Source organism: Mastomys coucha, unplaced genomic scaffold, assembly GCF_008632895.1.
Source record: "Mastomys coucha isolate ucsf_1 unplaced genomic scaffold, UCSF_Mcou_1 pScaffold22, whole genome shotgun sequence".
NCBI classification, from domain to species: Eukaryota; Metazoa; Chordata; class Mammalia; order Rodentia; family Muridae; genus Mastomys; species Mastomys coucha.
Genome location: NW_022196905.1, coordinates 65,764,404 through 65,776,596, shown reverse-complemented (window position 1 = coordinate 65,776,596; position 12,193 = coordinate 65,764,404). Strand labels below are relative to the sequence as shown.

Genomic DNA, 12,193 nt, shown 5'->3' with positions numbered 1-12,193 from the left:
GGCCTCGAACTCAGAAATTCACCTGCCTCTGCCTCCCAAGCGCTGGGATTAAAGGCGTGCGCCACCACTGCTGGCCGAAGATCTGATTTTAATCCCACATAAACAGCTGCAGCACAGCACGAGCTTGTAACCCTAATGCTGGGGTGGCAGAGACAGGAAGGCCCCTGGGATTGGCTGGCCACCTAGTGTAGCTCAGTCAGCAAGCTCCGATTTGTCTCACCAGCAGTCTACGTAACTCAGAGCAGTCTTCAATGATTCTGGAGCCCAAAAAATTAACTGGCAAGCATGACTGATCTCAGTTTCGGACAGAAAACAGCCTCAGATTTCCAAGGCGGAACTGAATACCAATGTAACTGATTTGCCTTTCTGATCCACCCTATTCTTCTAATTTCTTTAACAAGTGTTTGTAAGAAGAGCTAATCAATGTTTCAACAATAAGTGCAACGTATATGATGTGTGTCTCAGAAAGACTATGTGTGTACAAACCAAGATGAACACTGAACTCTCTACAGTGAGTCACATCCTCTGTGCAAGTGTGAGAGCACTCAGGATCTTAAATGAGAAAAATGAAGTCTTTGCACCTTTCAACTCTGTATTTTATAACCACGTTTGGTAAATGCTTCAATACTGATTTCTGAATTGTAGAACTGTAGGCAATCATTTGTCTTCATAGTTACGGCTTTCTGTTTATTTCTTAAAGCAAAAGGTATATATTAAAATGTTGATATTTAAACAGTAAACAAATTTTATTGTGATCCATTTATTAATGGATCACAATTTATTAATAATTGACTTATGGTATGCTTTGATGCATGTTAATAATTTAACACAATATTTAACATTTTTACAATTTTCCTGTGGTGGGAATATTCAAAATAGCTTTAGTTATTTTGAGATGTACATGACTGCTGACTATGAAATTCCCTCATGTGCAGAACAGCAGAATTTAGGCCCCCTTAGCTATAATTTGATAAACATTGACCAATCTTTCCTAAGGTGACCTAAAGTACATGACAATTGGTTGAATTCATGTGTGGTTCACATAGTCTTAACTAAGTTGTAAATCTGGCTGTGAGTAAAATCTGTCTTATTTAGCCCACCTAGATTTCTGCCTAGGACTATTTGAAATTAGTCAGGGTGCTCCTTAAACTGTGCAGTCTTCACTAACACTTATGCTGCCTTTTCTTTCTAGAGACAGCATCACTGTATGTAGTGCAGATTGGTCCTGAGCTCATACTTCTCCTGCTCCAGCACTAGGATGGTAGATCTGCTATGGCAGATGGCTCCCAAATAAGCATTAATACAGCAAGTTGTTTCACTGGAGCTATACACGGTTTAGACAAACTTCTCATTCACAACTGACCTAAGTATACTGACAATTATTATTCAAGTTGTTCTTCAAGTCTTCAGCTGTCCTGAGAGAAGAATTCCAGTGTGGGCTATTAATTAGTCTTGTGTGTCATCATCAGTAGGATGCAGGTGTGAGTGTGAGCATCTCCTATAGGACAAGCAGAGCTCATCGATGACCACACATCTCAGTTGTTCCAAACATAAAAGAGCCACATGATCACCTAAAAGAAGCATGTGGTTTAAGAATGCATGGAGGGGGCTGGAGAGATGGCTCGGCGGTTAAGAGCACTGAATGCTCTTCTAGGGGTCCTGAGTTCAATTCCCAGCAACCACATGGTGGCTCACAACCACCCGTAATGGGATCTGATGCCCTCTTCTGGTGTGTCTGAAGGGAGTGATAGTGTACTCACATAAAATAAATTAAAAACAACAACAACAAAAACAAACCCAAAACAAAGAATGCATGGAGGTTCCCTGTTGGAAAACGTTAGGTAACGCCTCCTGTTTTATAGACACTTTTTCTAGTTACATATCAATCAGAACAGATGAAAAACCTCCAAGAACCAACCATGAAGTTAACTGCAATTGCTCCAAATGACTCAACTAAGAAAGAAGGAAAACGACTGTAGTGAACTAACCCAGCTTTGGGTCAGGATCTGAAGGGCAGTGATCTGAAGATCTGTGTGTGCTTAAAAAGACCAACTGAGAAAGTTATGAAGAGCAACTGTAGGTAATGGGGTTGGGGAAAGAAGAAATCTTGCCATATCCAGAAATTAATAAAACACTTGAAAAATAAATATAGATTTAATAATAAACATTATGGTCAGGCTGTTTATTAAGGAGGCAACCACATATTACAAGTTCAGCTATAGAAATGTTTGCAAATCAAACTTCATGTGATCTAAAAGGACCATGCATCATACTGTCAAAACTGGATACCTGTACAGTGAATTACGTCAATTTGAACAAACATAGTCTAGATCATCCTAGAGTTATACAAACATCTGGGGCCACATATGTAGTTAATTTTCTTTGCTTTCAAAAAAATTTTTTATATCTATATATAAAAGTGATGTTCTGAGATAATTTAAAAAAGTATCTGACAATTATGAACGGTCCCCAGTTTTACAAACTGTGATTTCCAGGGTATGAAAGTGAGAAAGCAACTCTTCAGAGTTTGTACAAACAAGCTTTGTAGAAAAATGATTCAGCAAATGCTTCAGTTAAGAATATTTATATTTTCCAATTCTTTACACTTTTATTAACACACTTACAAAAAATAACATCCAAACACTGAGAAAATTAAATAACTTTGGAAGCAGAAGTCATAGTTTCTGCTGACATACAAGTGACAATTCTGGGCTGTTGGCACAAAATAATCAACATTTATAACCCTACTACTATATATCAAACATAAGTTAAAATCATAGGCACTAGTTCATCAAATCCACATTTCTTCTGTACGACTAACCACAGTAAATCCTTAGATTTTCCCAAACAGAAAAACTGGCAATACACAAAGGCTTTCTAGTAAAAAGGCAATTTTTCTCTTTAGGAAACTAAAAGCCAATAATCTGTGGTAGTGCAGCAGCAGCTGAAATAATATCACCAAACTCAGATCCAAAATACATTTTTAAACAAGTGATGACATAGTTTAATTAAAAAAAAATAGATATTTTTTCTGATACAGCCATTTAAAAACAATGTTAAATAACCTGAATATTCCTTTTGAAACTGATTATCTAACTTAAAAAATGTAATAGATGGTTTATTAAAGTTCTTTTAAATTCTTAGAGTGCAGCATTTATTATTATTTTTCAACTGTTACACTGAACAGACCTGCTTGCTGTGTGCACATGTGACTCTACAGAGACAGCGGCTACTTCTTTGTCACTTATGAGACACACCGCGCCAAAGTGTATGTTCCATCTCTCTCAGAAAAACAAACGTTTTTAGCTCATCATTATGGATAAACCTGACAGCCTCCTTTCCCTCTCACCCCTTCAAATGCAAGGATACAGTGTCTTCCATTCTACACTATAGTTCCGGCACTGGTGCTGCTTGTTCTAGTGAGCTCTACGTCTCCCTCTGGTCCAGCATCAGCCGTGGCAGGCTGGGTCTGTTATCAACTCGATGCTTTCCTGAGCTGGAAACTTTTCTTCCCTTTCTCTCTGCATTTCTACTTGCACCTTACAGAACATCCTCTACTTACAGGAAACGAGTTCAAATCCCCCCCACCTTTATGTGACCCAACTGCCAATATTTAAAACTGTCCAGATTAAAAAACAGACCTCATTATAAAAAATGAGAAGTCAGCTAGAGTTATAGCTTGCTAATAATCCGATAAAAACAAAACAGTTGACTTCAAGGGGTATATACACACATATGCCATTGGAGAGCAAGTATTTAGCAAAGTAGAGCTGGATGATTGGTTACCAAATGATGGGAACGCTGATGTAAGGCAGAATCTAAGTTAAAAGGGACAGTATTTTAAAAAGATACTTCATACAGTTATTCAGTTTAAAGTGGATCGACTCCCACATAATAGACTATCCTGCCACTCATGAGCAACAATACAACTGTCATCAGCAGAGAGTTTTATAGTTAAGTGCATAGATTTCCCCTCCTCCTGTGATATAGTTTTATTCCAGGTTGTAAGATCTGAGGTGTTATTTTGTCAAGAACAAAGACACATATAACTGTCCTTTCACATCATAGAAACCTGGGAATGGAAATGAGATCTTTTAGTTGTGTGACAGAAACAGCATGTGAGTAAGTTGGCTTCAATAGCAAAGGCAGTCTTTCCTGAGCCAGGAATTAAAAAGTTAGAAAGATTGTATAACTGATAGTGAGCCCTTCTGGCAATCAAAAACAAGTGCACACAAGTCTGAGATGTTAGTGCAAGGCGGTGGGCTGTGCCCTGTGACCCCATCGGGACATGCCTACATGGAGAGCTATGCTTATGTGTAAGGTATTTTCCCCAATGAGCCTACAAAGTAGTTTATACAATGCTCCTCAACACAAGTGGCAGCAGGTTTGAAGTCTGTAGCTCGGGCCCTTCCTCTCTCTCTCCCAATCTGGATAATTTACTGTATCCTGAAGGACTAATAGAACAATTTAACTAGTCAGAATATTAGTTCTTGTTAACACAATATTTATTGATACTATTTGTACAGTAAAGTAGGTTGAACGTGAGGTTTTGGATAGCCTAGGTTCACCATCTTCCCATGTACATAGGTACTCTCTTTACAAATGGGCATTTCTCTTTGGCATCCAGTAGGTATTTGCCCAGATATCAGCCTCTGTCAAATAATAACATGAACCGTGTTTCTAGTGAACAAAACTAAGTGAGCCCATGGAGAGTGACTGCATGATTACCAAACATATCCGATGTCACATGCCTTTAAAGTGCTGCTTCCTTGTCTCCGTCAGTTGTGCTATTAAGACAGAGAGGCTGGGAGTTTGCAAACCCCAAGAGTCTCGTCTGAAGAGTCTGCATAGAAAAGTTGGTTTCAGCTTGGTGAAGGGTGTCCATGACGCTGTGGACATCTGTGTCCTCATCTCTGCTGGTCAGTAACAGCCATCTTTCCAACTGTCATCTTTCATGCTACCATAAGTTTTAGGAGCTGGCAATGATCTGAAATCAAAGAATTTTATGACTTTTTATGTCTGTACAGAACGCTGCCATACGATTTGTTACATGTCCTCATTATTTTTTAGGTGAGTGTTCCACGAGGGTATTTCAGGGAAGTACTAAGCTCTAAACAACTATTGAACAACCTTTCCTTGCTTGGCAACTTTAAAACTTTCCAATGTTACTACATACAAGATGAGTCCTCTAATCCATTTTTGTTAATGTGCCTGTGGAATTAAAACAAGAGGAAAGAAAATCCCTAACACACAAACAGCCAGTTGTGTGAGGAAGGAGGACAAGCGTCACAGTGCAGGCTCAGTGCTCCCACCACAGACTGGCAGGCAGCATGGGGTACTGGGCAAGGAAAGCGTTTGATGTCAGACAAACTTGTAACTGATGGCCTTACTAGTTCCATGTCCTCAGGGAAATTATTTTACTAAACAACATATTCCTCTAAAAAAGTAGAGTACTTATTGTTGTGACAATTAGACATGGTAAGAAGCGTACAAAGCCACCGTGTTCTCCTACCACGTCTGGAAATGTGAAACGTCTGCATGAAGACGAAGTATGCACAGGCATATACAATTTAAATACAAGATTGGAACTTTTTTTAAAAAACAGAAAGTTTAGTTCTTGCTGACATCTAAACTTCCTGATAGTGCTAATCCCCTTCCTGAAGGGTAGAGATCATGTGGGTATGGTTCACCACCTCCTTGGGATCAGAATCATTTCAAGATTAAACAACAAAATGGGGCTCAGAATCTCTGGAGTAAAGGTGGATCTCTATATTAAAGACTCTGAGACAATGCTGAGTTGCACCAGTTTAAACAGGAGCACAGCAAGTACTTTCTTAGCCCTTATGCTTATATTACCTTTATTGTTGTCCTCAAAATGAACAGCTATCACAACCAGCACAAGTGTCTTCAGCCACTCTGTTCTGGGGGCTGCCTGAGATGCTTTAGCACGGTAGGCATTGGAGCAAATCTACTCTGAACTAAGGTTATAGAATGTCCAAATGAAGACTTTTTCAGAACAAAGAGGCAATGCTTCAACTGTTAATACGGTGGGACTCACTATAGTTTCCACACTGACAACTGAATGCAGACATGACTGACTGCAGGCTGCTCCTTTTCATAGACTCACTGTGCTGAGTGCAACATTTACACTTACCTTCGAACAGGCTGTACAAGCTTGCTGCGAGGCACTGGGATCCCCCCCGCAGAAGGGGCGCTAGGCCGGGGCAGGCCACTCCTCATTGCAGTTGTCCCTGCAGGTCTGGTTAGAGTGGCGCTGTTGATATTGCTGGAAGGGTTTGCTGGGGCTGAGTTCTGCAGCACAGGAGGCCCAGGTGAGGAGGTGGTTTGTGTGAACTGGGTAGCTTCTTGGCTTCCAGAACCAGAGCCATGGTTACTAAACGCTTTCACTGGTTGCCGAAGAGCCAATGGAGACGGTGCTGCAGGGGAGCGGAACTTGCCTGGAGAAGGTACTGTATAAGGAACAGCAAAGGAAAAGCAGTGTTTTCTGAGGGAACCAAGTACCAGTAAACCACTGTTTGGTTACTCACCATGACTGAGCACTACAATATCTCTATTATGAGCCTCAAATAAAGAACCTTTCTGGGCTAACAGAAAAAACGTTATCTCAGAGGGTAACAAACTGTCTTTGAAAGAAGTACATTAACCAGGGTACCCTGGATCCCACAAGAGATCCCACAAGGGGTGGGGCACAGCACCATAGGGACCCAGGAAGATGGCTCAGGGGTAAAAGGTGCTTGCAACATATACTTAGAAACCCAAGTTCAATCCAAGGAACAACATAAAGATAGGACTCAACAAAGTTGTCCTCTGACCTCCACATATGCTGTGGCACACAACCTCTCCCCACCATACCATTGCTTCCATGTGAGTATGCACACGTAACACAATTATAAGTAACTTTAGTCACCACAGGATTATGTCCCACTGTAGGAAGTAAGTAGGGTCACATGAGAACATTCTAAAGGTAAAATTAAGGGTTGGATATCCATGTGAATAAAAATCTAATGACTATAGCCTCAGAGCTACTTATCATGGTGTAAGTAGAAATCAGGAATTAACAGTTATATTATAAAAGTCTACTATTATAAAAGTCAGCTCCAGAGGCACCGGATAATTCAGTGCATAACAGTGCTTGCCACACACATATGACAACCTGATCTAGATCCCTGAAATCCATGGCAAAAAGAGACAATTCCTTAAAGTTGTTCTGACACACATTTGAGTGTAATCTAGGAGCATATCAAAAGGGTTATGAAGTCACAGGATGCCAAATCTACTAAGAAATATGTATTTATATTAAAACAAATGTCAGATAGATAAAATGAAATGTATAATCTTCATTGGTTTCTAAGTAATGGCAAGATTCAAATACATTTTACTATTGTAATAGGTTCCTTTGAGATTAAGTTTACTTAACTCAACTCTTGGGGTGCATGCTCACCCTTTTCTGCTTCTTGTTTGAATATGTTTGAATAACTCCTCTGAAAGGGTTTTAGTTTCCCCAGAAGGCCATGGATAGCAATACATAACCCAGAACCTTAGGGATAAGGCAGGGTAGAGAGTGTGTGTGGACCAGAGGCAGAAAACTAACATTATTCTCCACCAACTCCCTTAGTTTCAGGGTTAGGGCACAATCGAGAGAAAGCTCGAGCCACAGACAAGGGTCCTTCTATACTAGTCTGTTGTCTCCACTTGTGTGACAGAGTACAGTAAGGTTTACTGCAGTAACTGGAGGAGAGGAAAGAGGTGGTTAGTTCTCACCATCAACCTCGCTGGATTGCCCTGCTTATGGTTAGTGAAGCAGACTGTGTGTTTGTAAGAGTGTTTCCACAGAGGATCAAACAAGGCAGGGAGAGAGCTTGCTCTGCCACACCCTCCCTGCCAGCACTGACTAGCAGCTCTAAGATGAAGAAGCAGAGAAGCCAGCCTGAAACCAAGGAGTAGGACTGAGAGGAGATCAGCCTGCTACTAGACTCCTCTAAGACTGGACTGTTCATGAAACGTTTAAAAAAGCACTTAGCCATTGAGTACAGTGATTTCTGCAAGAAGGATGCTTGGAATGTTGGGTCTAAGAGTCTGATATGAAATGAACCAGTTCTGAAGCCCTGGGCTTTTTGTTGTTGTTCTGAATATATTCTTTCAAGTGTATATTACAGAGTGTATCTCAGGGGGACCAAACTTATCTTGATGATCAGAGAAAACAAAATCAGAAATCTGAGAGATACTGTTTTAGAGGAGAGATCTGCTTAGAAGACCTTCAGAACTCAGTTTGGGGTCTGGCTGAAATCTTCAGGTAAACCCTGGGCTGAGGATATCCAGAAACTTCGTGCGTGCAGACAAAGGAGTGTAGCACTGTAAATTGAACAGCCAGCAGAGCTCATACAAAGTGCTGTTCCTTTGAGTTTAAGCCAGCTATGGGAGAGTTCTTGCCAAATCAAGGAGATGTCAAAGCAGCCTGGAGTTAAGGATCAAGCCTTAACTAGAGGGTGGGGAGGGAATGATATCTACATAGGACAGGACACCTAGCTCTAGAAAAAAAGATGCTACAAGTCTCCTCTAATAAAGCTTATAAAACAAACTTCTGAATAACTGTGTCCACAGCTACTGTCCATGTGGGTAAATATATTGTGTTTGTAAATAAGATTACATTAGAACACACTCATTCATTTATTACAGTCTATGACTGTTTTTAAGTCATAGTATGTGGTTAAGAAGTTAGAATACTAAGACTATGTAGCCACAAACTGAAAGTTGTTACTAGCTGGTCTTTGAGAAAATAATCCATCTCTACTATAAAGGCTTAAACTGATTTGTAAGAAATACAATTATGTAACATAATAAACTCCAACAATATTTAAAAGAAGATTAACAATATCTATCACAGAACAATGTAAACTTGCACACTGTCTGCCATCCACTACATAATCATGAAACACACAGAGGAACAAGGAAACAGTGAGGAAGGTCAGGAAGCACTTAAGTCCAGAGAAACTGCTATGCCTGAACCAGCAGGAGGGATGCTACACAGACTCTTACCTAGGCTCAAAGATACACGTAGTTTAAATGGGATGAGGAGAGAAATGTTTTCTGGAAAAGCACACGGAGCTTTTTAAAGATAAAGAACTTACACTAGAATGCTAAACTCTGTTAGGTTAACAGCAGCTTAGATGCTGAAGAAGAGCAGCTTTACCACTGAGTGTGATCCCACCCAAAGCACTGAGAGCGGTAAGACGACTCCTAGAAGGCTTCCATGAACTGCGAGTCAGCACTAATATCTTTTAATATCTGTACCTGAGTCCCAGAATTGGGGAGAGACTGTACGACTGAACAGGGTTGTTGGATAAAAAACCGTAAGCTCACTCACACAGCTCATGTGAGGAAGGAGAGGCCCAGCCTGATGATCTGTGTCTGGTCCCTGGAGCCCACGGGGAAGGAGAGAAGTGAGTCCTGAAAGTCTCCTCTGCCGCCATGCTCATGCTTCAGCACATGCACGCATAGACTTGCATACATTAAATAAAGAGACAACTCAAGTGGATAAAAAAAACAAAACAAAACAAAAAAACCCCAAAACAACCAAACACCAAAACAAACAACCCCAACCCCACGCCACGGAGGGTAAAACAGGAAAACGCAGGAACTCCACACTAGGAACAGTACAGTCAAGTGTCTGAGATCCAACAAAGAACTTTTCTCTTTTATTCTCTTCTCATACAATGTATCCTAATTACAGTTTCCCCTCCCTCTCCTCCTCTTAGATGGATCCACTCCCTGTCTCTCAGTAGAAAAGGATTCTGTGCTCAATTCTGCAGCACACATACTAAAATTGGAAAATAGATTAGCATGGCCCCTGAACAAAGTCTTGAATAATTCCATATTTTTCTTTGCAGCAATAAAAAAAAATGAAACTCTTTAAGAAGAAAAAAAAACAGGCTTCTAAGAGATTAAGAAAAACACTATATTTTATAAAACAAAACCATTACATTGGACAACACAAGTAGAAGAAAAGAAAGCCCAAGAGAGGGCACAAGAATCAGAGATCTACTCGTACACATACTCAGGAATCCCATTAAAAACACTAAACTGGGGTGGGAGAGGATAGGAAGGGGTTAGGGGTGTGTTTGTGCACAAGGAACGGGTGTAGAGAGACTGGGAGAGAGGTCCGAGAAAGTGAATGGAAATGGGGTTGAGGCATGTCTATAGACACGCCAGAGACCTGGGATGGGGGAGGCTCCAGGGAGTCTCTCAGGGTGACTCTAGCTGAGATTCCTAGCAGATGGAGCTTGATGTGGCCTCCTGTAGCCAGGCAGGACTTCCAGTAGAGGGATAAGAACAACAACCCACCCAAATACCTTGGACCCAAAATTTGTCCTGCCTACAAGAAATGCAGAAACAAAGATAGAACAGAGACTGAGGGAATGGCCAACGAATGACTGGCCCAACTTGAGACCTATCCCATGGGCAAAAACCAATCCCTGACACTATTAATGATACTCTGTTATAGTTGCAGACAGGAGCCTAGCATAATTGTCCTTTAAGAGGCTCCACCCAGCAGCTGATGGAAGCTGATGCAGAGACCCACAGCCAAACGTTAGATGGAACTCGGGAAGTCTTATGGAAGGTTAGGGGAAAGGATTAAGGAAGGCGTAGGGGATAGGGACTCATGAGAAGACCAACAGAGTTAACTAACCTGGACCTTTGGGGCTCCCACAGACTGAACCACCAACTAAAGAGCACACAAGGACTGGACCTAGTGTACCCTTCTCCCACCCCACACATACGGCAGGTCCCTCAACTACTGGAGCAAAGGCTAACCTTGACTCTGGTGCCTGCTTGTGGATCCTGCTCCTCTAACTAGGCTGCCTTGTCTGGCCTCAGGCTTCAGTGGGAGAGGATGTGTCTAGTCCTGCAGTGACTTGAGGTGCCAGGGTGCGTTGGTACCCAGGGGGAACCTCCCCCTTCTCAGAGGTGAGAGGATGATGGGAGGGGCCATGTGAGGGGAGACTGGGTGGAAAGAGACTTGGATCAGGATGTAAAGTGAATAAATAAATAAATAAATGGAAACAAAACAAAACAAAAAAATAACCCACTAAACTGAAGGCTAAAATATCTATGTGGAGGATCTGGGGCAGACCTGCACAGTGCCTGTGCATGCTGTTTCAGTCTCTGTAAGTTCATATAAGCTTTGATAGTATTGAAATAAAGGGTCTTCCAACACACAATTTTTAAAACAGAAAAGATGGGATAGCAAGGAGATGGCTCAACAGTTAAGAACACCTGTTGTTCTTGCAGAAGATCTGAGTTCAGTCAGTTCTCAGGGGCAACATGGCAGCTTATAACTGACCTTAGCCTCAGTTCCAATGGATTCAGAACCCTCTTCTGGCTTGCATAGGTACCAGACATGCACATAGTGTACATACATATATGTAGGCAAAACACCCATATATATAAGATAAAACTTAAATAAGAAAGAAGGACTAGAGAGATGGCTCAGTGAGTAAGAGTACTGGCTGCTCTTCCAGAATGCACGGGTTCAATTCCCAGTACCCACATGGTGGCTCACAACTCTCTAGTCCCAATGGATCCAGCCAGCATCCTTTTTAGGACTGGACTCCAAAGGAACCAGGCAGGTACACAGTACACAGGCATACATGTGGGCAAACACTTACACATAAGAACAAATAAATCTTGAGAGAGAGGGAAGAGTAGTTAAAACATCAGACTTCTCAACAGAAACAAGATAAAACTAATAGAATAACACCACTAAAAACGCCTGCCTGAGGGGCTGGTGAAATGGCTCAGCAGCTAAGAATGCTCACTGACCTTGCAATGGATCCAGGTTTGTTTCTCAGAACGCATATTCATCATCTCACATCTGCCTGGAACTCCAGTTCTAGGGGATGATGTCCCTAACCTCTGCATATACCTCCATGCATGCGGAGCACAAACACATACAGGTGGGCGCGCACATATAAGTACGTAAGTTAAAAAGCTGTCCTACTCCTACATTCATACAAATAACTTTTAAACTCAATATAAATATGTTTAAGAACAGCAAAAATAAAACCCTCCAAACAAAAGCAAGAGCAGTAATAAAAAATGGAGAGAAAAGCCGGGCGGTGGTGGCGCACGCCTTTAATCCCAGCACTTGGGAGGCAGAGGCAGGCGGATCTCT

At 41.4% G+C, this 12,193-nt stretch overlaps 1 protein-coding gene across 3 annotated transcripts in view; it reads right to left on the bottom strand.

Annotated features, from left to right (window-relative positions):
* Positions 1-2,153: 2,153 nt before the first annotated feature.
* Positions 2,154-12,193, bottom strand: part of Slain2 (SLAIN motif family member 2) — a 68,337-nt gene continuing 58,297 nt past the window's right edge. For all 3 annotated transcript variants that reach the window (XM_031342627.1, XM_031342628.1, XM_031342629.1), the window contains 2 exons: positions 6,155-6,470; positions 2,154-4,987 (listed from right to left, as the gene is read on the bottom strand). In XM_031342627.1, coding sequence (XP_031198487.1) covers positions 4,921-4,987; positions 6,155-6,470 — 383 coding nt within the window. In that variant the 3' untranslated portion in view covers positions 2,154-4,920. The remainder of the gene's footprint in view (positions 4,988-6,154; positions 6,471-12,193) is intronic.